Below are 24,932 nucleotides of genomic sequence, written 5' to 3'. Positions count from 1 at the left end.
CAACTTGTGCCTCTTTCTGGTCAACACAACTAACGTTATTATGTATTATATTAAAATACACCTTTTTCAATTTCAAAACAAAACTGCAAATTCTAAGTTTAATTCGGCAAAATTTAAAATCGAAACAGCAATACTCTATGATTGTTTATAAACTGTGTGATATATCTCGGTATATACACCTTTTCTCAAGCAAACTGATCGTTTTTTCAATGATTGAGGTTTTTCTAAAAAAAAATGGTGGTTTTCTGATATATTTTTCCCAACCAAAGTGGTTCGTACTTAAGCTACTTACCGAGCTCCATGTCCTCGCCGCGCTCGGCTAGGAAAATGCTTTTAACACAGCTTTTTTGTACGATGGTCACACAAAATCGCCGTTTTGTATGCTCGACCAATTTTTTTTTAAATCCGTAAATTAACAACGTATGAAGCAAAGACAAGCATTGAATAGAGCTTGATCTCCTCTACGCGATGAGCTATCGGTCTTGTAAGGCATTGCAATGCAAGAAGCAAGCCCCTCGGCTGGAGCCGCCGCTCGAAATGGGAGATTTCCAGGCGTTTGGGTATATTCTATAAATAGTGTTAACCACATTCCTCTTTTTTGGACGTCAAGGCATGAAGTGCGACCGCCCACTGAAAGGACGCTTCAAAGTGGGTAAGCTAAATGGGTAACAACCTGGCCGTTTGGTCGCACGAGGAGCAAGGTTGGTGAGCGAGATGTTCACGCGTGAAGGAGTCGGCATACAGAAACCACACTTCGTCAAGAGACTTTGTAGATACTAACGGCAAACTTCACCAAGTTTGATGAGAATCAGAGCATTTGCGGATTTAATGTTTTTAAACACAGCTAAATTTCATATGACCACGGTACAAACAAATGGTCTTAAAGCAGTGTCGCGTCAAGAACGCGCTTCTTGGCGCTGGCGCGCTCGACCTGCGTGGCCTCGCGTGAGATCGGAGGGGGCGTCCGAGGGGTCAAGGGTGAGGACTGCGGGGCCATTGTCTTGGTGAAGGGCTTCGGACGGAGTAGTGAATTCGCGAATGAAGGCAACGGCGCGGTGGCGGCGAACAGCAATGCAAGCACCCAGTGGTTGGTTTTCTTCCCGCCATCGAACCACTTTGGTTGGGAAAAATATATCAAAAAACCACTTTGCTTGAAAAAACGATCAGTTTACTTGAGAAAAGGTGTAGAGTTGAAGAGTGCGATTAGCCGCAGTACTGCAAATCAGTCAATGACTTGTGTCGAGATCGGGTAACACAGACAAGATAAAAAAAGACGCGATATCCTATTGGCTAACACTCAGAATAGAAATTGCACGCTAGCGAGCAGACTGAAGGTAAGCTGCGACGATCTGCGCTTTATTGTGGCTAACATGGGTGCTTTGTGTGTTGTTGACAGCGTTAACTTGCAGACTAGCATCTACTTATTCGCCCTACTACTATTTCTGGTGGGAAATGAAACACGTCGAGCCTCTGGGTTGGCTTCATGGATGGCTTGCCTGATTTGCCGAAGAGTGGCGACGGCGCGATCCGGCCGCTGTTTCTCGGCGTACCTGGGCTGTTTTAACGGGATATTGGCCTTACCAACGAGGAATAAATCATCTGTAGCCTGCTGAGAAGACGGTCTTTGCATTGATTGTCCTGTGCTTGCCTCGACACCGGCCACGATGTGGCGTACTAGCACTGTCCATTCGGAAAAAAATTGCGGTTGGATTTGGTAAAATCAAACGTCTGCAGTGCTCTGAATAGAAGATACCCCGCGGCAGGATGACCGAGCGACCAAATGCGCCATACGCTTAGCGCATCTAGCTGTTGAAAAACGGAACGCTTTGGGCATCCTGTGGAAGCGCCCATTGGATTTCCAACGGTACACAATGTTGCATGGGTCAGATCGCGCTGTCATCTGCTGGATATCTTCGTGTGCACGCCACAGCCCAGCCTCCTGCAGGAGGTCGCGAATCGTGCGCGATATGGAGCGTTTCGACAGATTTGGAGCGACACATCAAATTCCATTGCGTTAGCAGGAATAAATGCGCAAAGCCATTGTCACTTAGGGTCAAAGTTCGCAGCGCCAATTGCATGTACAGAGAGAATGTGAGCGGTTCTTTGCCTGGTTTTCGTGGGCGTCCTTCTTGATCATCATCCGTCTCCACCCTCATCAGGCCTCTAAAAAATGTTTTTAGGTCATCTAAGTACTCTGTAGGCAGGTCTATTCGCTTCTGACGATAAACATCCTTTAGCGCACTTCTGTAGCCACTAAGCGTAGTTACCTTGATCTTGCTTTCGTTCATTTTATGCGATAGAAAAGCCTCAAAATGTTCAGGGAGAAACCCATCGAGATTGAAACTTCCGTCAGCGCAGAAAAAAATTTCTGGAGATTGCTGTGTCGCTTTGATCCATGTAGTGATGCCATTGGTGTAGCTTCTATAGGCTTTTTTCGTGTTCAGTGATGTACAGGCGCTACGGACTTGGTCTCCATCAAGGTGACCACGTGCTGGCGTATCCTTTGGAGTGCTACGAGTGGTGAGCTGGATTGGGCGGGTAGTCATGACGACCTACCTGCCTCGCTGGATGCCTGGTAAATATGATTGTGTGTGGAAGAGCGAGGTGTGTAGCTATCGACATTTACAGCACCTTCGGCCAATAGGATGAAGCTCTCCACCGTAACGCGAATGAGATACGCTTTCGCTAACAACGTCGTTGATAAGCATCTAGGATTAGACTTGGTGTAATTATTGGATTGTCAACACACCATTATTTGAAATCGTAAGCTTCACAGGATACGCTGGTTCACATTTTTCTATATTGGCGATACTAAAATTGGAGAACGACTTGTGTATAAAACTACGAAGTAGCTCAGACTTTATTTTGATCTTACATTTCGCAGTATTAAACTTGGAATGTGAGAATCTTATGAGCGCACTTAATCGAGTAGTGTGCGACTTTTGGAGCTAAAGCCCTTGGAGTCCACGGGCTCCAAGTTAGCCACCATGCCTGCGCACTGATTCGAACGCTGAGGGCTTAGTCAGCTGCAGACAGCCAAATACGGCACCACAGGCCAGAGGAATATGGAGATGTATAGGTATATCGCCGGTGCTTACATAATTGAAGTAGTTGAAACGGCCGAAATCATTTACCCCAGCAGCTCGAACGCAACGAGCATGATAGATGTCATGGTCGTCCCACTTGCGGACACCACGACGAACTTCCTCTTGCTACAGAACACAACATGTGGCACTGGTGCCGTGACGTGAATCAGTCCGCATTGCTTCTTGCGAATAGCAAGTTGCCATGACAGGGCCTTTCCACCAGTAAGAATGGAAGATACTATCGAAATACCGTTGTAAGGTGATGAAATACAAACCTAAAACTCGTAGAATCATCCGTTGAGTCCAGCAGGCGTGCTAGATGCGTCCAAATACGACGACAAGGCTTCCTATTGGCGACGCCACACCAAACCATGCCAATAGTACAGGAATCGGCTCCAATGGTTGAGTAACCTCAATGAAATTCGAGAAAACCCATTGTAGTTAAAAGAACATATGCATCGTAACTCTCGTTGAGTGCCGAATTTGAACTTTCAAACACACCAATAGCGCATATGTGGTGTATGAGCTTAGAACATTCACTACTCGGATCTCGTTTGAGCTCGTCGCACACTAGGCTGGCCGGGTGTTTGGAGTGCGACAGCCTCGAAATATCTCGCAGGAAGACGTTGGCTTCCTTGCGAAACCCTGGACATTAGATGGCTGTCGCTCGTCTAGTGCTCCCACTGCTTGGTGGCATTTCGCTCCAAACAGTTGTGGTCCAACAGTATTCATACCCAAGTGCGTACAATAATATACAAATGCACATATATACATTTTTAATCAACAAATACTACCTCAATTGTAGGAAGTCGGTTCTTGTTATACTGCTTACATTATCTATATACCACACAGCACCAAAAAAAATAACAAAAGTTAGATCAGAATTCAGCTCTTGAACACCAAAAGCAGAATGAGCGTACCATCTCGATCCGTCGGCGTGAGCCCGCTGCTCCATGTCGCGGTCTTCGGGTCCGTCACGCCGCCCAGTGTCAATGTTCTCGTGGACGTGATGCTGTTGCTGCCGGCGGCGTCCGGGCTGCTGACCCCATTGTGGCCGAGAGAAGGGTCGGGCACAAATGGCCTAGATGGAGGATCGATCGAGCTGGCCGCGGCCACTGAGGGGCGGGTCCATCCGCGTGAGCGGCGGAGCCGGGTTCAGCGCCAGTACCACAAGCGGCGACGAGTCGCGTGGACTGCGCCGTCCGGTACGAGCGGATCGCTGTCTCTGGCGAGCGGTGATGCATCCAAGGCGTCGAGTGGGTCCGTTCGCCTGACGACGTTTGCGGCGACGGGCGGCGGAGGAGGCAACATCGAGCTGTCCGTGGGCGGTGGTGACACCGGCGCTGTGGCCGTTGCCGTCGTCGGCAGCACTGGCGGCAACGGCGGTTCCGTGTTGGTGTGCATGGGCGACGGGTGGCAGTGGCGACTGGCGGGTCGGTCTCACCGCACAGCGGGGTGGACCGAGACGACGGTGGAGGAATGCAGATTGAAAACTGAAGTACGAAACGTCGCCCGATATTACTGTTTAAACGGTCACATAAATAGTGCCACTTGGTTTGAAGGTCAGCTTGCGACGCCATGAGGAGCGCGAGTTCGTGGCTGCCTCCATCTCCAATTGCCAGATTGAACCCGTTTTTTTTATCAGCATTAGTTTCAGGTGGCTTTCCAGCTTCTGGCAACTAGCCAAGCGTTCAACAAGATTGTCATCGTCGGTAGCCCGTTTGATTCGAGACACTGACGAAAATGAAACCTTGATACCCTTTCCAGCCAGGAACACCAAGATGGCTTAGCCTGTCATTCGGTCGGCCTAGCCCTTGTACACCGGAAGCATATTTGTCTCTGCTAAAGCCGTACACTCTTTGACGCACTGCGTCGTATTTCTCTTGTCTTTCAGCGGTCGAGCGACAGTACCGTCTGCGACCAGACGGCCTGAAAATCCAATATCCTTTATGTGGTTATGGCAGAAATTGGCTCGTGAAACCTTCCAAAACCCATAACATCCGCTGACGTTGATGAAGAACGGGCAGCGAATCGCTTGTTCGGGTGCATCTTTGCCAACGAATTGCTGACCGTTGAGTTTCGTGCACGCGTACTTCGTGTTGTCACCTCCATTGCCTTTGCTGCTGAAGTGCTGTACCACCAGCTGGAAACCACATCATCTCGCAAATGCCTTGCGCCGTGCCCGGATTGCCTTTGTGATCCATGGTACTCTGTACCCACGTAGCCTCGACGAGCATAGGCGACACCGTAGTCATCCTTTGTCGGATCCGTTAGTTGGATAGCAACAGTTGGGCTCAAAAGACCCATGTCCTTGGCTTCGGCTAGGTCGGATGCTTCGAGGATGAACGGAACGTCTCCATACCATCGAACTTTCTTTGGAGTCGCAGGTGTGATGAAGTACAGGCGTGAACGATGAAAGGGCGCTTGAGGTCGTTCGGAGTGGGTATGAGGAAGTTGCATGAATGAGGTTTGCGCTTTCGAATTCAAAACCTCCGAAACGCTTCCCCTTCGTTTCCTTTATAGTAGATTGTAGCCGAAACCTACAACTTGGTGTTTCATAACTCCTGTGATAAGCACGACTTTTTAACCCCGAAACTACGGTAACAACAACCTAAGGAGGACCGAGAACAAACAATAGTTACATGGATCTTGCATTCAGCAGCTTTGCATTTTAACTTTAATATACTGCATTTGAATCCGCGGGATGTGCTGGGGCTCAATTTTCTGTTAGTGTCGAATTGGATTTTATCGTTAAAAAACAAGTTCGTAGTGGACTTTAACATTTTAAATCCACTTAATCTAAAATAGCACTCATATAATCTATCAGCAATAACCCTTATTGTGTGCGCAATGACTTTTGGCCTCAAACCTGAAGGTTTGGCCTAATTAAGATCGTATTTGGAGCTATAATTACAGAGAATTAGGCAAGACCTGACTCGGGTTGGGTCAACACGAGCCAATGGGATCATTGCCGATGGTGACCATTTTGGAGCAAGAAAGGAATGTATTAGTAGATTAAGCAGAATATCATACTTCCTAAGCATAGTACTACGACATTACTACTTTTACAACTGAGTTGGTGCTGCAGATTTAGCGTGAATCCAATACAGTCGACCTGTCTAGCGTCACAAGTGCCTTAGCGCGCTTTAAATTGTTAGGATGTTGCACCCAGACGAGACGGACTGGATTTTCATCTTCGTCGTCTTTCCCTTCTTGCCCTTCCCACCAGTCGAGCTGTTTATTATGTACTGCACCTTGCTCGACACATTCCGTTTTTCTAGCTTCTTCGCGGAAGCTTGTGGACCGCATCCACTTTTGCGCCGGAGGAACACGCTGGGCTTGTAAGTAAGCTCAAAGTTTTGTGGCACCTCCAGCACGTTTTGAGTTTTCGGGTCTTAGGCCTGCCTGGCTTGCGCTTGGAGGGGTTATGGCGAGTTGTAGAATGGTGAGCCCCTCCACTGGTTTTGCCAGCCCAGGGCGAAACAGACCCGTTAGTACGCTGAACATGCATGTCTCTAAGTAGTAACGCATGAAATAATCAATAAAAGCACTGAAGTCAGTGCTTGTAACGTGAGGTGATTTTTTCACAAATCTCAGTGCTTCAGGTTGAAGCATGGAAATTCCTCCTCGATGACAGCGTATCGTAACCACTGCAACTACTCTCATTAGAAGAGTGAAGCTAAGGAGGGCCATTTTCAAAGACGGTCATAACAGGAACAGGGCCAATCTTGGCAGATGACAGACTGCCCGCATAATTAATATCTGTGAAGCTTCTCTTCACTGTAGCTTGTATATTTGAACAGCGTGTCTGTTGCAACCTGCGTGTCCATTGCATTCTGTAAGATGGCGCCCATAGCGCAGACGCCCCTCCCCGTTTGCTAGTCGCTGACTTAGCATCGCAAGCACATCACAGTCTTCAAGGAAGTAGGAAGCGCTCACGACGACCAGTTTCACGAGCGATCTCGTGTCCAAATGGCCTCTGGTGCGATAGGTGGTGCGATAGGCGAGTTGCGAATTGCAATTCTTGCTAGCACTGCGTGCCTCGATCCGGCTTAGAGTCCCTCTGTGTTTTGTTTCATGCGGTCACTGACTAATGGAAAGGATCATTCAAGCAAGCGTCCTTCGTTCTTTCTATAGGGATCCGGGTTGGGAAGATGGCACGTCGCTTCTTTGGGTATGACAGGGCACCTTTGAATGGCGACATGATCAACTATGATATTTTCCTCGTGGCTACGCCAAAAGACTACAGCAACCACATCTTGCCGTTTGCATTTTGTCTCGTTCCCGTGGAGAACTACGATTATTGGATGTGGTTTTTGAAAGTTGTCCGCGACGCGCCGCCGGAAGTAGAGCGTTTTACGGCAGGGCCTGACCGGCAAAAGGACTATCATCTGCGGTTACAGAAATTTTCCCTTTGGCTGGTCATCGCTTCTGCCTCCGCTATATCTAGGGCAATATCAACTCCAACGGCATCTCCTTCACCGGGGAAGAGCGTGGATTCGTTAACGACATGGCGCGATTGGGTTAAATTATATTATCAAGAACACTACCAACTGCCCACACACGACGCAACAACCTCAAATCTACCTGAGCAAGCCAACCACTGGATTGGAAATGACTGCCGAAGCGCAAAACCCCTCGATGTGTTCGCGTTGTACTTCGGGAAGTTAGGTGAACTTGTCTGAGAAGAGGCTTACAAAATCTCCAGCATCAGGCATTGTTCCAGTTCTCGCCACTAAGCGTCAGGAATTGATTGGCATAGGCGGACAGTACACGATAACCCCATGCATGAAGGGGACGTACAATGTTCGATTCTGTGGAAGCCCCAAAAGACCAGGATATATTCACCCATGGAGACTTGTCGATCTTCCAGCTCGGGAATGCACCTGTGACAACTGGCAAGACTCGGAATTTCCGTGCTTTCACGCTTTCATCGCCGCCGAGAAAGAAGGACAGACTCGCGATAGTTTGTACGATGCGAAGCGCCTTTCTATTGAACCCTTCCGGGATATGTACATAGTTGTCTTTAAGCCCTGGCCTGCTAATGTGACACTAGCGAAGGATTTAAGTATTCTAGTACCTCCCATCTAATAGTACCCACCCGAACCTGGAAAGCGCGGACTCAAGCCCAGCCCCAATCCCAAACCCAAGCGTAAGAAACCAAAGGCATGTTACCTGTAGTGATCTTGGCGGTTGTTTGTGCTTCTACCCTACCCTGCAGAGAGGTATCTGCAGCGATGGTCGTCGCCGCAGCGGCTCGTTGCCTTTGCCCGGGATGAACACGAGTATGTTCCGAAAGGGGGTTGTTGAGCACTCAACTGTGCTAACGAGGGTGTACAATTTACCAAGGGTCGTGCGAGTTGTCCTTGGACACGGCTTGTACTATAATCTTCATTGGACAATTCAACCGCGCATTGGCCTTTGGCGGTCTGCTTCCGTCAAACGCTGCGTGCATTTAGGTTTTCCAGCCTGATCGTAGTCGCAACCACTTTTCCAAACTTCACGAGGATGAAGTCCGTTCTAAACGCTCTCCATTTTGTTACGTTGAATCTATGGGCTCTCGTCCAACTATACGCAGGTGTAATAGCTGCTTCCTCAGATAGATACGTATCCTCTGGTGGTGCCGGTATGATCACAATACAGTCGTGGGGATTGGCGAGCAAGGTCGAGTCAAGAAATGCATGATCGGCATTTGTCTCACCGATATCAGACTCGAACGGCAACGCGTTTGCTATGTTGTTTTCTGAATTCGGCCTTTCTAGAATCTCAGCCGATAGGTCCGACCCCCTCGGTTTCCATCCGCGTTTTCACACGCCTTAGACGACATACGGACTGGCATATCGCCATTAGTGAAGAGGTCATCAAGTAGCGGAGGCAAGCCCACCAAGGCTTTATAGTATTAATTCAACAAGTTGCCCCCGATTTGTAAGAATTTAGATAGGGCCGGATAGGGAGCCATTTGGAGGGGGGCAACTTACAGGGTTTTTTTTCAGAACTTTTCCACTTTGCAAGCTTCCAATTTGTTCCCCGTTAAAAGTTGATGGAATCATGGTTGGACGATTTCCTTCTCTGGCAACTTTTGTATATATATCTTACCCATCCCTGATGTCCCTTAAGAATATATATAGTGTAAAGCGTTTGAAGAGCAGAGAGTAGAGTGATAGTCATCGCGCTGGTCGTAGTTGCGGCCGTGCCGGTCGCTTGTGTCGCCGCGACGGTCGTAGCCCGATGAGCGCGAGTGATAGCCACCCCCGCCGCGCTGCTGGTTGTAGCCCTGCTGTTGGTCGCGCTGGATGTAGTCGCCGGGCGTGCGACTGCGCGATCCTCCGTACCCGTGAGAGTCGTCTCGGCGGCGCGAGTCGTAGCTCATGGTCTGGACTAGGTTTGTTTTGGTATGATCCCTTTCATCAATGAGCCTTGGTCATTTCCTGTGCCGCAGGATGATCGCTAGTTTTAATGAGCGGCGGCACCAGCTCAAGTTGAAGACCGACTGGGTGCCAGCAACAACCGACTCAAGCACCGCTGGGTGCCGACGCGCGATCTGGACTCGTCGCCGAACCCGAACCAGCTGCTGCGGAGCCACGGCCAGCGTTCAACGTACCCAGTGAGCCAGAGAGGACGCCGACTGAGTGTCAGCAACAGGTCAACAAACCAATTCAAACCGAGGTCTTAGAGGGCGTTGGCGGCGCTATTGTAGTCCGAAGACGCTTGGAACGGCAACATTTCCGCCCGCGCTCACGCATCTAGACCGCCTTGGCCAACTTGTCTTCGGTATCAGTGGGCCGTTCGATCTCACAACGCAGGCCGATGATTTCCTCGGAATCAGTGAGAGGGAGTCGGTGGGGAGCAACGGCAGCCACCAACACCTCACCGACACTAGCGACCGCCTCCGGACGCCGGTCCAGGACTTTGTCAAGCCTCGCAGGTGGGGCACGAACAACGCCCACTACGAGCCGAGCCAGCTGCAATAGCAGTGGATCCTCGGGGCCAGCAGCGGGCAACTGAACCTCGGTCGGGGTGCTGTCGGGTGCTTCAGTGCGCGGAGTGGTAGTTTCGTGCCCCACAGACGCCCCGCGAGTAGCCAACGCAATCGAAGGCGCGGTAGTTGGCGACGGAGGAGCGCTGGCACTTTGTGGTGGAGTCAGCGGTGAAGGAGGAGGCCCGAGAAGCGGCGAACTAGCCGCGGTCGGTGGCGTACGAGCTGCTTCTTGGACAGCCGAGGCGCCCGCAGGCGCGAGCGGTGGAGGCACTTGGACCGAAGAGGCTGACGGACCGCTGCTGGGTTCGGAAGCCTCGGTCAGTACCTCGACAGCACCCTGCAGCACGTGGGAAACGGGTAGAGTCAGCTCCGAGCGTTCACGTGGAGATGGGGTGCCACGGCAGCAATGGACGTACCAGGCCGGAACAGCGGAAAGCTCGGGCGGTCACGTCGGAGATCAGGCGCGACATGGCGAGAAGCGAGACCGAAACGCCTAGACGCTCGTCAGTGCAGTAGTTCGCGCCGAGGTGGGGGCAGTTGTGGGGGGGGGGGGGCACCTCCTCCGAAAATTGCACCGGTAGACCCGGTTGCGGTTGCCACCGCAATGTCTCGGGGTTTTCGGTGTAATGGAACCCCGGCTGGCGATTGGATGTGTACTTTCCCCGCGCCACAGTGACGAGTAGTGACAGCTGCCTCGGCGGGCCTATTTTTGTGCTTTTCTGTCATTTTGCGCTCCTTTTTAACCGTCTTCATCTGACTTGAAGCCCCACTTGGGGTATTCTAATCTGACTTCGCGATCCTACCAAATCGTTCGGGGATAGAGCAACCAGCCCACTGCCAGCGGCCCGCTGCCAGCCACTCAGAGCGCAGTGGCTTACTGGTCGGGTGGATCTCACGACCCGTTGTCGCCGGTTCTCCTGCCGCTGCCCACGCGGCTACGAGCAGACCAGGTAAGCCAGCTAGAGCAATTGGGGGTATTATTTTGCTACTGTGCACAGCTTACGCTTGGTACCTATATGTGTGGTCTGCAGATGACCGAGAGGCCGAGAATTGCAACAACGACGATATCTAGCAGTATTCCTTGGCATCCCTGCTGCCGGACACGAGCGTATGCTAGCCGCTAGTGCTGCAACGACAAAGGCGAGTAGATCGATCACCACAACGATGCGGTGGCACCCTTCAGGACGCAGTAGCTACACCAGAAGCTGGGCAAGACGATACCTGGCACACCACTGAAGCTCCCGCCGCAAAGTCACGCCCATGCGGGCAGCAGGTGCTGCAGCGGTGACGGCGAATAGACCAGCTACTAGAACAAGATGGTGGCGAGCATCTGCTACAACCGGTGCAGGTGAAGCGGTAGAAGGACATTGACTTGCAGTTCACTGAAGCTCCCGTCACCAAGGCGCACCGGTACGCAGATGCTGGTATGCTGCTACTATTCAGGCCATGGATTTATACCGTGTGAGCTAATAAATGTATGATGTTTGTTGTTATACAGGAATCGGTAGAGGATGCGTGTTGCTATGCCAAAATCGGTAGAGGATGGCATCAGAGCCGGAAGATAGTTCTAATTGAAAACCGGGTTTTTTGTGGTGCTCCGATCTAGTTCATTTCAACTCTCATCACCGACATCGCAATGCAAGCTCCAGAGTACCGCTCCCTGATCAGCTGCAGGTGCGACTAACGGTAAAAACCGGAGACCCTTTACCTGCTTGCAGGGATAAATGAGCTCCTATCAACTTCATCTTCCAGGTTGCGACTGGCTATAGAGGTCTGCGCGGTGGTGTTGAGGAGATGTTTGGCCGTCACCTACCAAACGTGTGGCGCCAAGAGTTTGACCTGTATTTGAAGCCGAGCAACAATGCCCCCCAGCTTGATTTTTCCGTGATCCAAGCAGGAGAGCTCGAGTTCAACGTGCAGCTGGAGACTGCATGGCACACGGCTCGACTCCGCAAGAACGGCCAAGCTGATTTTCGACTGATGGTGTTCGTGTATGTCCCTCGTCCCCAACAGGCTACTACACTCCGCCGAGCCACAGCAGCTCGCGTCGAAGAGCAGGCGCCTTGAATCGCAGTATTTGTGCGAGAACATGCAATTGATGCTGGTCCAGCAATCCTACGCTTCATGAGCGTTCGCCAAGCTAGACTACCAGATGAAGCGCCTATTCAGACACCGGATGATACGACGTTTAGGCAGCTACAGTGGATTGATCAGCAAGAAGTGGCTATGCAAGCTCCACAAGGTGAAGCGAACCATGTTAGCAACAGCGAGTATCATGTCGTCAGGGTCATGTTCGAGGGGACGCCCATTCCTCTCAGACTGAATATCGCCGACTTGAGGCTGGCACTTGGATTACCGTCGTATTCGCTGCGCTCACCGTACAGATCGCCACCTACCACCGCTATTCCCGATCCGGAGGTTGATATGGAGGACGTCGGTCACCGTCAACAAGATGGATAAAACGACACAAGAACAAATGTTTTCATTAAATTTTGCTCTTAATTGAAAGCTGAATTGCGCCATAGCCACAGTGTTTGTATAATTGTTCTCCAACTAGCTCCTGCTTCCGCGTGCACCAATACATTGCAACATTGAGAAAGGCGAGGGGGTCTTGACGAAATGCAGACTCGCCGTGGCGTTGTATCCATCTTTTCAAAAGCGAAAAGGCGACCTCGATTGGATTGAGGTCTGGGAAGTACGGCGGACGAAAAAAGAGTAGAGCACCCGTTGCGCTCACCATTTCTTGAAGCTCCTTATACATGTGAATCTTCGCGTTATCCATGACCATTATCGATCGCGGTAGTAGACATGGGATTAGGAATGGCAGAACCTTGGCTTTGAACGAGACGTGAAATGTTTGACGAGTAAATGTGTTCTCCACGTTTCCCCACGCAAAAAATCCCGTAACATCAAGTGCAGCAAGAACTGATACCGGGTACCACGGGTGAAAGAAAGCGTCGCGTTTGCTGCCGTATTTCGAGCGGACCAGTCATACTTGCGCAATACAGACCTGAACAACAGCACAAATTAGCAACAAAGTTAAATACACCTAGCAAAAGCAAAATGCCGTGCATCCTTCGAAATTTCGTCGACAAACACCAACTGATCAGGGCCACTGCAGTATGGCAGAAGGCTCTGCATACTCGCGTCGCTCTCGTGGAGCATTCTCGCTAGATCTCTTTGTCACCACCTTGTGCGTAAGACGCAAGTCAAACCGCAATGCACGGCAAATGGTGGAGTCGGAGAGGTTGTGTAGACCTAAAATTTGCTCGAAGCTCGAGCCTCAGCTCTTCACAGTAAAGCAAGGGTTAGCTTTAACGTAGCTTTTGACAAAACTACACACGTTTGCTGGCCATCGCGATGTCTTGTTCTTGTGTAGCTGATGGCTTGCAACATTGCCGGTAGTCTTAAAAAGTTTGTACCAACGTTCTAGACTACGTATCGACATTCCTAATACTGTGCTCACCGTGCTAATATCCACGCTGTATACGTAAACCAGAACTATAGCACGCCATCGCATGTCGATTGAAAAGGTCATGAATTCTGCTGTCCGCTTACACCAGTCCTCTGATCGCAATTTCCCGAATGTCATCAAAATGCGCCCCAATCGGACAAACTCGCCTGCAGCGGTAGCTCCGTCGGTACTGCCAGAGTCCCCTCACACCAATGGATGCAATGTAATCTGATTGGTCGGATTTCTACTAAATACCTGTTGTTCGATCAGTAATTCGTAGCTGTATACCTATCCCTCAGATGAGCGGAGGCACTTCACAGAGTCCGATTTACCAAAAGAGCTGCAAAACACAATACAACCACGGCCGAGGACTCGCATTCAGCCTGTACCAATAGTTTGGTACAGTCGGACTTAGTAGTGTAGACTCAGTCGTACTTATTCGCAAAGTCTCGGGCCGTGTTCGCCGATAACGCGTATTATCGTAATTGCCTATTATCCTCCATACGATGGTTACATCATAATGTGAATTGGGCTGGGCGTGTTTGTGCGTAAAATCATTCTGAGAACCGAAAGGTCGTATTCTTTGCGCCATGGAGGGGGGCGACGAAGATGAAGCTGCTGATGTTGCAAGCCTACGCATTCTCTGTACGATGCTTGTCCGGATGCGACAAACTTTGTCATCGAGCGGTAGTGAGGGGAGTTGTGTCGCCTCCCAGCGATACTCGCTGTCGCCGCTTGGGTGGCTTGGAATCGTTGAACCAGGAGTAGTTCCTGCTGCTTGATTTGCTGTAGTTGCAGCAAAGTCTGCAGGCGAACCTCCGCCTTCTCCCGTAGTCACCGAGTCCCCAGCAAGCAGAGCACACGCATCGACGTGGGGGAAGCCGAAACGTTGTAGTATGGATTGAGTATTCCCGTTGGCCGATTTAGCCCGATCTTCCCAGACACTGGGATCGAGCGACACTTAGTTCGTACCAGGCTCAATACCAACGCCGTTTAGACCACTGACAAACCGATACGTCTTGTACTGAGCCACGAGGCGTTGATACTTTCGTTGGCATTTCCTGAGCATACGTTTGATAAGCACAGTACCAACAAACCCCAGAGAAAATGGGTGAACTTACCTTGCATATCGCACTTGAAACGTGCCGTCATCGCATCGTCAATGCTCTTCCACGTCTTCTTCTTCATGCTTTTCCCCGCTGTCCCTCCCCTTCTCGGAGACAACACCAGCTCGAGCAAGTGCTTCTCCATATCCAGATTCCATGCGAACTTCGTGACGTGGGGTGCTACTTGAGATCTTTGTCCTGGTCGGCTATTTTCGAAATGCGCGACCCTTCACCACATAATCATAATACGGCTATATCACAGATCACCTTTTAGGTGATCTGTGATAAGGCACATTATGTGGGGATAATGCATATCAGCGGAAAACGTGTTTGCTCGGCATAATGCACATTATGCCGAAGATAATGTGCATTATCTCGCCAACAAACACGGCCTCGGTCACCATTTGATGAGTCCGAGGTTGTCTCGTTGAGACTCGTTTATATTAGATATTTGTATTGCGACATAGGACTAACCATAAGATGACGAGAAGAGGTCCTCGGGACCTCAAGGTACTCTGTAAAAAAAGAGCAGTCTTCCCCCAAAGCTAACCAGGATCAAGTCCGACTTCGGTAAGCGTTGTTAGCGTATTGTAGTGCCTGGACACGCTCGGCTGCGTGGGGATGCCTGTTGGGGAGCTTAAGGTTACTTGACTGAGAGTTCACGTAGGCTAGGCCAAGAGTTGGCGTGGCCGGAGGCAGGAGCGATATTATATATAGTCGTTCACTATATATTTGTAGGACGGGTGTGTCCCCGAGTGTATTTACTTACCGACCGAAGGTTACCTCGGTCACCCCTGTATTAGGCCTTACCAGTCGGTACCCTTTATTCTGAGGGACTGCAGGGTTGCGCGGGAGCGCTATAGTGCATCCTAGCCCTCGCTCGTGGCTAGGTGGTGCAGGTTTTGGTTGACCGAAGATAACCTTGCCGCACAGAAGTGCTTGCAACCGACTCGGTGTAAGGGATCGTTCCTGGTCTTCAGGTTTTGATCCAACAACAGCTGACCCTACTAGGAAAGCGTGTGTTGTTGGTGAACCTCGTACCGAACGGTAGCGAGGATTTTAGTGGAATTACATCACCACACAGCCGCATCACTAGATGCCGGGGGGACTTATGGTCTGACGTAGGGATCTGCAGCGCTGCCCACACTTCGGGCGCGGACTAGCTAGCTCTTCATAGTGATATCAAATCACATTCGGAACTGGCGCTTGAGCGTCACCTTGGTCGATGTCTTCGCTGACCGGGCACGTTCCTGGGGCTTCACTCACTGGTGGTTACTTGATCCGGTCTCCATTCGTGATGTTCTGAGTCAATTCGGGTTGGTTTCGGCTCTCTTTTCCTGAACTTCGTCCATTCAGGTAGGACGCCTTCCATTCGGGTGACACATTCTCCATTCGGGTGGTCAATCATCAATCCTGGCTGGTACAACTCTACGAGCTCGGGCACTTCATTTCATCTTGTTGCTTGATATCCCCGACATCAGCGAAGCTCGCTAAGGGTCTCCTTCAGCACAGCAGCCTGAATGGTGGTTCTCTTCGTGGTAAGCGTGCTTCTTCAGAGTAGTAGTGCCTTGGTTTCTCCGGGTCGTGGGTCGCAGTTGATGTTGGTGGATGCTCCGGCCCGTCAAGGCGGGTGGCACCTCGGGATACATTCAACGAGGGCTCTTGGCTTCTTCTTTCAGGATACCCATCGTCGAACAAAGCCGGCAGTTGGACTGGGCGCAACTCGCGCCTCCAAACATGTCGGGTAATACGTTGCCGGGTATCCACATCTCCACAACACCAGAGCGGAACACGCTCGGGTGTCCCACTCGCACGCCACTCTGTGCGTACCTTCTATGCTTCACATAATTTCACACTCTTCCCGGATCGGCCGGGAGCAGCTGAGCCTGGGCCACCAGGGAAATTTCCAGTTGTCTCGTGTCAGCCCATATGGGGAAATGCTAGGACGAACTAACTCATTTTATAATATCTCCCTCAGCCATTTTTTTAGTTTTCTAGCCTGTTCTGGACTAACCCTCTACTGTGGGAGGGATATAGCGCCCCGGAACAAGCTCCATCTCGTGTTCTCCATGCATCGGACTTCCCTTTGGCAGGTTGGTACGGAAAATGGGGTCAAAAGTTTGAATCAACGGAAAAGCAGGGTTATTTGTAAAGGGTCAAGGTCTGTTGTAGCCTGGCGTTCAGTTTTTTCACGCGTCGTCGAATCCATGGTAATCAATTGATTTTGTATTTGGTCTAGTGCTTCTATTTGTACTAACGCATAATCCTGGTGTTTCTTCAAGGCGGAATAGAGCATGTTGATAGAACTTTGGGGAAGAACAGCCATGAATTTGCACTGCTTGGGACAGTTTGGTTTACGCAACGAGCTTGTGTAGCAACGGCAGGTTTTTCTTGAGCAGGTGAGCACTCACCAGGTGCTGCTCGTCACTTTTGAGCGCATACTCGGTCATGCCCTCTGTGATTGCCACTTGGTCACCGCTCACTCTCGCTGGCCGTACCGTAATCCCTTTAAACTTAGCCAGCATCGACCGAAGCGCTTTCCTTCGTCGGCTGTGAGAAGCGCTACGCGCTAAGGTGTACCCAGGACTTCTCCCATTTTATTGTCGCTCATTCTTGTCAAATAGTTCATTCGTGACGGAGACTACTATTTCGCAATATGATGCCACATACACCGAGAGCAAACCTCTCTCTTGTCGGGCGAGGTCAACTCCGAGGAAGCTGCGTTGGAAGGAAGAAGTTTCAATAAGGTAGCGCAGTGGGGTTGCTCTTCTTTATTATCTGCTTAAAAGAGAGTGAACGGAGTAGGCGCTCGCTCGGACGGTGGATCTGAAACCACCGCTCATTTTACCTAGGCTACTCGCTAAAGTTGCAAACATAAATGTCAGCGCTAGCTTCTTGACCTGCTGGTATTAATGAGGACCTGAACGTGGATCACCCACTCGGTAACACTGGACCACTTGCCCGTTGCAGGTTTGGCTGCCTTGTCAGACTTGGCAGGCTTCTTCGCCTCGTTGTTGTGCTTGCGCTTGGGTGGATTTGAGGGCCGCGGGTTTTCCTTTTGCACGTGCGCACGCGGGGTCCTGTATCATGGTATCCCTGAAGTAGTGCATGCGTGACTTCTCAGAGACCGGTGGGCCGTTTCCAGGCAGCGCCGTGATTAACGTCGTGAGGTGAGGCATCGCCGTGAGGTGCTCCGTGATCGTGACGTCTCGTACCTCGTGACGGTTGCGGATCATGTCGATGAGATGTTCTCACGTACGTCGGTCATCGCCAACGGCTGACTGCTGTCAGCTCCCAGATCCCCACTTCCCACTTCGTTCATTGCGCGTGACATCACACGTTCCGCGACATGGTTGTGTTATCGGGGGCGGGCCTGCTACACCACCGAATGACTTCACGGCATGGTCCCCAGTCCCGCGCGAAGTCTACCACTTTCCTTGCTTGCACTCCGGATCACCTCGCCAGTGATCCTTGTCACCACAGGCATTGCATTATGAGTTCCTTTTCTTCTTGGCCATTCGGTCAACATGACTCATCGTTGAGCTCGAGGTGGAGCTCCCACTACTCTTGCTCCCACCATACTTGCTGCCACACTGGCTCGACGTAGAACGACGAGGCCCTTTCCCATTACTGCGAGTTTGCTGCACTGCATTTGCCTGTGGCTGAGTCGGGAGTGGCAGCTCTGCTGCTATCGGGAACGCGCTGCACGCACTGGATTTCAGCATTTCCCAGTCGCCCTCGTGCATCACGAACTGTTTGTAGCTAGGATCACGACGTAGCCTTTGGGTTACCTCGTCCGCAATGACCGGGTAGATAGCATGAGCCTTGGTGGGCATGATCTTGGCGAGTCGAGGGTCAGAGATCGGGTCGTTGTTTTCGGCCAGATCACGCTGCATCTGCAGCAAGTCCGCAGTGTACTCACTTACAGGCTCGTCAGGGCGAAACGTCCGCCCGTAGAGCCGCTCCCATTTCAACATCGTGTTCCCTCCTCGGTCCTACCCGAAATCCTCCTTCAGGGCGCGCCACAGTTCCACGGGATCGGCGAGGTTTGCCATGTCATTGCAGCGGAGCAGGACTTCGCTGGAGATAGTTGAGACCAACAGGTCATTCGCCTGTGACTGCGGCTGAGTCAACACTGTCTTACGCTCGCCGGCTAGCTTTCGTTGATCGGCTCATTGCTGATGACGAGCTGTGCCAAGGTTGACACGTTGAGCCCGGTGAGGACTCGCAGTGGACACGCGGGGTAGGCCTCCGGCTTGGAGAGCTTTTGGTCGATCTGCAGGGTCACCACAGCTGGAACGCGGTTCATCTTTTCTCGCTCCTGCTCTAGATTGTCGCTACGGTGCTCGAGGCTTGTTGCTGCACTCGCCACATTGCTACCAAAGCACTCGCCTCTGTGTGCTTGAGGCGAGGGCGATCGTTCTCGAAATGAGCTAACAGCCAGTTGCCAGGTGGCCGTTCCCGCCAAATTAGCCAATGGACGTCGCGTATCCTTGGGTTCAGCTAATGACGAGGCCTGATTGTCTTGCGTCACAGGTGCTGATGTCCTGGGGACTGGTCGGATTGCTGCTCAGAATCCCTAACTTCTTCACAGTTACCGACACTTCGCATCGAGGGCACTTCGTCTGCTGTCGGCTGCTGGACCCCACGAGACTGTTGATCGGCATCACTGGTAGGTCCCACGTCTCCTCTTCTTAGCGCAGTTGGGCTCATAACCTGAGAAGTGCTATGTGACGTGTACGTGTGTCGTTTGTGTAGCTGTCAAAGCAACAGGGCGATAGTAGTGCTGGTGGGGGGGAGGGGGAGTGTGGCATCGGGAAATGAAGCTGAAGCCAAAACCCGAAGGCGAGACAAGGGGCGAAGAAGACTCGAGACGCCGGCGCCAACTGGCAAGTCACAATCCATCGTCAGTCATTGGACCAAACGCTCCGGTCGCTGATTGGCCTAAATTGGTCGGTGGCGATGACTCGTCGACGGTCCCAAGTCAAGCGTGGGCGGTTGCAGCTCGCTAAGTACGGTGCGAACTTACTGGCAAGATCCGAACTTATGTGTCATCGGCGCCTGTCCCCAGTCGTCGGTGGCGTTTCAGCGGCCGTTTGAGTCATCGGTAACGCCGCCACGTCGCAGAGAAAGCGCCGAAGAGTCGTGAGTTACAAATGGCCGTCCAAAAACGGACGCGTTTATACTTGATATTTGTATTGATCGATAGGAAACTTAAGAGAAGACAAGATAAGCCTTCGGGCAACAATAACAGAACAGCTTTTCCTCCCAGCCACACAAGGGCGACACCGGTGCCTGCAGTGAACGACCTGCAGCCCAAGGTAAACCTGGTAGGTAGGATTATGACTGTCGGTGGGCACATCTACTAGTGTAGCGTGTGTTCATCCCTGGCAGGGCCAAGAGTTAGTAGCCGGTGTATTGGTAGCGACGAGTCGTCGCCAGGAACTGGAGGAGCGAGAGCGCACTCCATTTATTCCTTCCCGCCGGAGTATAGCTCCGGCGCCCTCGTATCACGCCGTAAAAGGCCGGGACCCTTCCTTCTGAGGGCCTGCGAGATATATTTTGTGTGTGAGAGCGTGCTAGCCTTTGCTCGTGGCCAGTGACGCCGAGTCTTCCGTCGGTCAACTAGCGGAAGTTCGGTGCACAGAGGAAACACCAACCCGGTGCAAGGGAAAGTTCCTGGGCCTTCAGGTTCTAACCCTAATAAGCCCATTGAGTCTTCGGTGACTTGGTGGGTGTTGTTGGTGGGGAAAGTGTGCCAATATATAATTTACCGCGTGTTCCTACACAACAGGAGGAGGAGAAGGAGGAGGAGGAGGAGGAGGAGAAGGAGAAGGAGAAGGAGAAGGAGGAGGAGGAGGAGGAGAAGGAGAAGGAGAAGGAGGAGGAGGAGGAGGAGGAGGAGGAGGAGAAGGAGGAGGAGGAGGAGGAGACGGCGTTGCCGTGGCGGGAACTACCAGGGCGGTGGGGTTGCTCGTGCTCCAGCTGGAGGATACAGAAGTGAGTGCCGAGCTATGCAGCAGCGGCACCCGGCGCCGCAGCCCTGGGACCCTTGCTGCTGTGGTGAGGAGTCACTAGCTGCTCTGCTCTGCTCTGCCTGCTACAAGTGCTGCATTTTCTACTGCTGCTGCTACTGCTGTTACTGCTGCTGCTGCTGTGACTGGTGGTTGGCAACCACCGCCGCGCGGAGCAACGAGGGGCAGCGACTTCTCGCAGTCGCAGCAGTTTATGTGCTGGCAACAGGGTTTGGTAGTAGTGAGAATTTTAGGTTAGTAGTGATACTACTACTACTAACGGAATCTGATCCAATATCACTACTACTATTATAGTAGAACGGCTTTGGCGTAAGTAGTATCACTACTAATTAGCACTACTAATTAGCACTGTGTACCCATTTTGACGTCTACCACAGCTTTCCTCCATGCGCCTCAGTTCCTGACGATTGTGGCGCAATATTAGCTGCCGTTGCGCTCGCTCATTGTCAACCCTCGTCCTTAGCGGGTTCATAACGAAAGATCCTGTTGTAGGTCTTGCTGGACGGGATAGCGATGTTCGGGTACTAGGGTATCATGCAAGGCCGGAGTCCTTACTATGTTGTGCGCCAGCCCTTGATAGACAAAGCACATTGATGAGATCCACAATCACTTGACATATCAGTTATTTGCACACGCACCGTCGCGGATCAGCCATCGCAAAATATGACCCGAATTTTGTTCTTGAGTCACCGGAGCTTTCCACCACGTTTTTTGCCGCTTGGTAGGTTGCACCGCCGGTTCACTAAACTTGGGAGGGGCTTGGCGCTTCTCTTCTGCTTTGGGAGATACTTGTACCATGAAGCGATTGGCGAGACTCGGACGATGCTGCTGAGCTTGGATCGCCAACTCGTGCTGTTTGTGTTTGGATATCACGTGAGTCTTGACATTAGACACGTTGCTAGCGAATCTTGCCCTGTCTTCGTCTTCGCACACGGCATGTAAATGTGCGTGAACGTCTTGCCCCTGTAGGCGGTAGGCTTCTCTAAACGGTGTATCACATTCCAAACCGAGTCAGTCCCTTTCTTAGGCAGCTTGTGAACGATGTGATTCGGTATGCCACCCGTCAATGCTTCACCTTTCTCAGCGTCTCCTTGCGCGAGATCTATCACGGTGGCGTCCCTTGAACACGAGATACCGGACATGCTGCATGGTGTGAGCTCCTATAAAAATCACAGCCAGTATCGAAGAATCTGCTCACACGCAAGCGACTGCAGAACCTGCATTCAGAAAGTGTTAGGGGAACAGATCATACGCGAAGATATCACCACAGCATTGTTACCATTTTGAGAGGTCGACATCTGGCTTCGTGCAGAGCTCATTGCTGCACAAGTGATGTACCTGACCGCCACAAACAGGGCAAGGAGATGTCTCCGCTATCTCGCTCCAATGGCAGTCGATCTTAGCGCACTTCATGGGTGTGTTACTTGAGCCGCAAAACGAGAAATGAGCGACGGAGCGAGAGGGGGAGGCCGCGAAGCCATCAATTTTCGCGCCCTTCGAAGATCTCACATGGGTTGAAGTTTGGGGAACTATAGTAGTGCTAACCAGTACTACTAATGGCATTTTTCTCTCTACTATTCAATTAGCACTACTAATCGGCCAAACCACCAGTACTATAGCATAGCACTACTAATTAGTAGTGATATAGCACTACTAACGCTACTATTCTGCGGTCTACTACCGAACCCTGGCTGGCAAGCATCGCCTCGGTCGCCTGCTGCCTTCCCGTGGCCTGATGTTGGTACCTCTGGTACGTCACACAAACTTGAAATTGAACTTGAACGTGGTCTTGGTTTCGGGGAGTTGCCGTACAGGATTGAGCGCGTAAACCTGCCTCACGAGGCTGCATCGCGCTAAGGACATACTTAATGGAGAACCTAATATAAAGGATCTCCACTAAGTTGTCGTCTCGGCTAAGTTCGGTCTCCACTAAGTTGCCATCTGCGCTAAGTTCGATTTGGTCTCCAAGATTTCGTGTGTGGTGCCCCAATCTTCCTTGGCCAGAGAGCCCCGACGTCGTAGCCTCGCCCCGCCTCCGCCGCCTCGACGCACCATGAACGGCATGATGGTACGCGCGCGCTTCCCTCCCCTTGTCCTCCCTCCCTGCTCTCCTGTCTCCCAGCTAACCGTCCGCTTCCTTCCGCCTGACCGAGCAGCAGCCGCAGATCATCCTGCTGAAGGAAGGCACGGACACGAGCCAGGGCAAGGCCCAGCTCATCAGCAACATCAACGCGTGCCAGGCCGTGATGGAGGCCGTGCGCACCACGCTGGGCCCGCGCGGCATGGACAAGCTGATCCACACGGGCGGCAAGACCACCATCTCCAACGACGGCGCCACCATCATGAACCTGCTGGACGTGGTGCACCCGGCGGCCAAGACACTCGTGGACATCTCGCTCTCGCAGGACGCCGAGGTGGGCGACGGCACCACGTCCGTCGTGCTGCTGGGCGCCGAGTTCATGCGCCAGGCCAAGCCCTTCGTCGAGGAGAACATGCACCCGCAGATGATCATCAAGAGCTTCCGCAAGGCCGGCCAGCTGGCCGTGCAGAAGATCAAGGACATCGAGATCCGCGTGGCCGACTCGGACGAGGTGGGCCGCCGCCAGATGCTGGAGCGCGTCAGCGGCACGGCGCTCAACTCGAAGCTCATCTCGCGCCACAAGCAGTTCTTCTCCCCCATGGTACGGGCATCTACTTGTCCTTTGTCGCGGATTTTTTTTTCTAACCATTTTTTATTTTTGTAGATTGTCGACGCGGTGCTGAGCCTGGACGAGGGCCTGGACATCAGCATGGTCGGCGTCAAGAAGGTGCCCGGCGGATCGGTCACGGACTCGTTCCTGGTGAAGGGCGTGGCTTTCAAGAAGACCTTCTCGTACGCCGGCTTCGAGCAGCAGCCCAAGACCTTCGTGAACCCGAAGATCCTGCTGCTGAACGTCGAGCTGGAGCTCAAGTCGGAGAAGGAGAACGCCGAGGTGCGTCTGGACGACCCCACCAAGTACCAGTCGATCGTGGACGCCGAGTGGAACATTATCTATGAGAAGCTGGAGCTGTGTGTGAAGAGCGGCGCCCAAATTATTCTGTCCAAGCTGCCTGTGGGTGACTTGGCGACGCAGTACTTCGCTGACCGCGGCCTCTTCTGCGCCGGCCGTGTCGCGCAGGACGACATGGAGCGCACGCAACGTGCCACCGGTGGTGTGGTGCAGACTTCCGTGCACGACATGAACCCGTCGGTGCTCGGCTCGTGTGGCCGCTTCGAGGAGCGCCAGGTCGGCAACGAGCGATACAACATCTTCATGGAGTGTGCTGAGGCCAAGAGCTCCACGATTGTGCTGCGCGGTGGTGCCGAGCAGTTCATCGAGGAGGCTCACCGATCTGTGCACGACGCGCTCATGGTTGTGAAGCGCGCCGTGGCTTCGTCTACGGTTGTGGCTGGTGGTGGTGCCATTGAGATGGAGATCTCGCGTCACCTGCGCCAGTACGCGCGCACCATCGAGGGCAAGGCACAGCTGCTGGTGAACGCCTACGCCAAGGCGTTTGAGATTATCCCTCGCCAGATCGCCGAGAACGCCGGTCACGACGCGACTGACATCCTCAACCGCCTGCGCCAGAAGCACTTCAAGGACCCCGAGGAGGGCAAGTGGTTCGGCGTCGACATCACCACGGGCGGCATCTGTGACACATACGAGTCGCACGTGTGGGAACCTGCGGCCAACAAGATTAACTCGATCGCGGCGGCGACGGAGGCAGCATGCCTCATCCTGTCCGTGGACGAGACCGTGCGCAACCCCAAGTCGGAGCAGCCGCAGGCCGGTCCTGCTGGCGGCGCGCCTATGAGCGCCGCCATGGGCGGCCAGGGCATGCGTGGCATGATGGGCGGCGGCCGGGGAGGCCCCAGCGGCATGGGCCGCGGCGTGCGCGCTTTCCGCGGCAAGGGTGGCGCATAAGCGCCGCGCAGGCCGATATTTGCTGCGCCTTTAGGTAGAGACAACGCGGCCGGACCCCGATCCGGGAGGCCGCGCGAGGGCTTGTGACTTTGACTTCGAGGAGAGAGAGAGCAAGGCAACCGATCGTGTAGGTGTGCTGGTCGTGGTAAATTTGCGGCTGACGTCGACACAAAAACATACTTATTGAGTACAAGTTCACTGCCAACCACGCGCAGCAATTATGCAGAGCTACATATGCATGCACTGCAGCAAGCTTGGCAATTGCCTTGACCTGGCAGGACCACCACAATCGCCTTGACCTGCCTGTGCCACCAGCAACGACATTGAA

The 24,932-nt window shown here is 52.3% G+C and overlaps 1 protein-coding gene across 2 annotated transcripts; it reads left to right on the top strand.

Annotated features, from left to right (window-relative positions):
• Positions 1–3,996: 3,996 nt before the first annotated feature.
• IUM83_07280 (T-complex protein 1, eta subunit) lies at positions 3,997–24,604 on the top strand (the record flags this gene model as incomplete). Of its 2 annotated transcripts, none has more annotated exons than XM_067931564.1 (5): positions 3,997–4,584; positions 20,420–20,568; positions 22,665–22,728; positions 22,820–23,341; positions 23,405–24,604. In XM_067931564.1, 5 exons carry the CDS (start codon positions 3,997–3,999, stop codon positions 24,602–24,604), a joined length of 2,523 nt encoding a protein of 840 aa, XP_067780347.1. The 2 variants fall into 2 exon arrangements, with proteins under 2 accessions (XP_067780347.1, XP_067780346.1); XM_067931563.1 differs by having other exon boundaries at positions 22,817–23,341.
• Positions 24,605–24,932: the final 328 nt, after the last annotated feature.

Source organism: Phytophthora cinnamomi, assembly GCF_018691715.1.
Source record: "Phytophthora cinnamomi strain GKB4 chromosome Unknown Contig127, whole genome shotgun sequence".
Classification (NCBI taxonomy): Eukaryota; Oomycota; class Peronosporomycetes; order Peronosporales; family Peronosporaceae; genus Phytophthora; species Phytophthora cinnamomi.
Note: the sequence above shows the minus strand (reverse complement) of the source record. Positions and strands in the feature narration are given on the sequence as shown.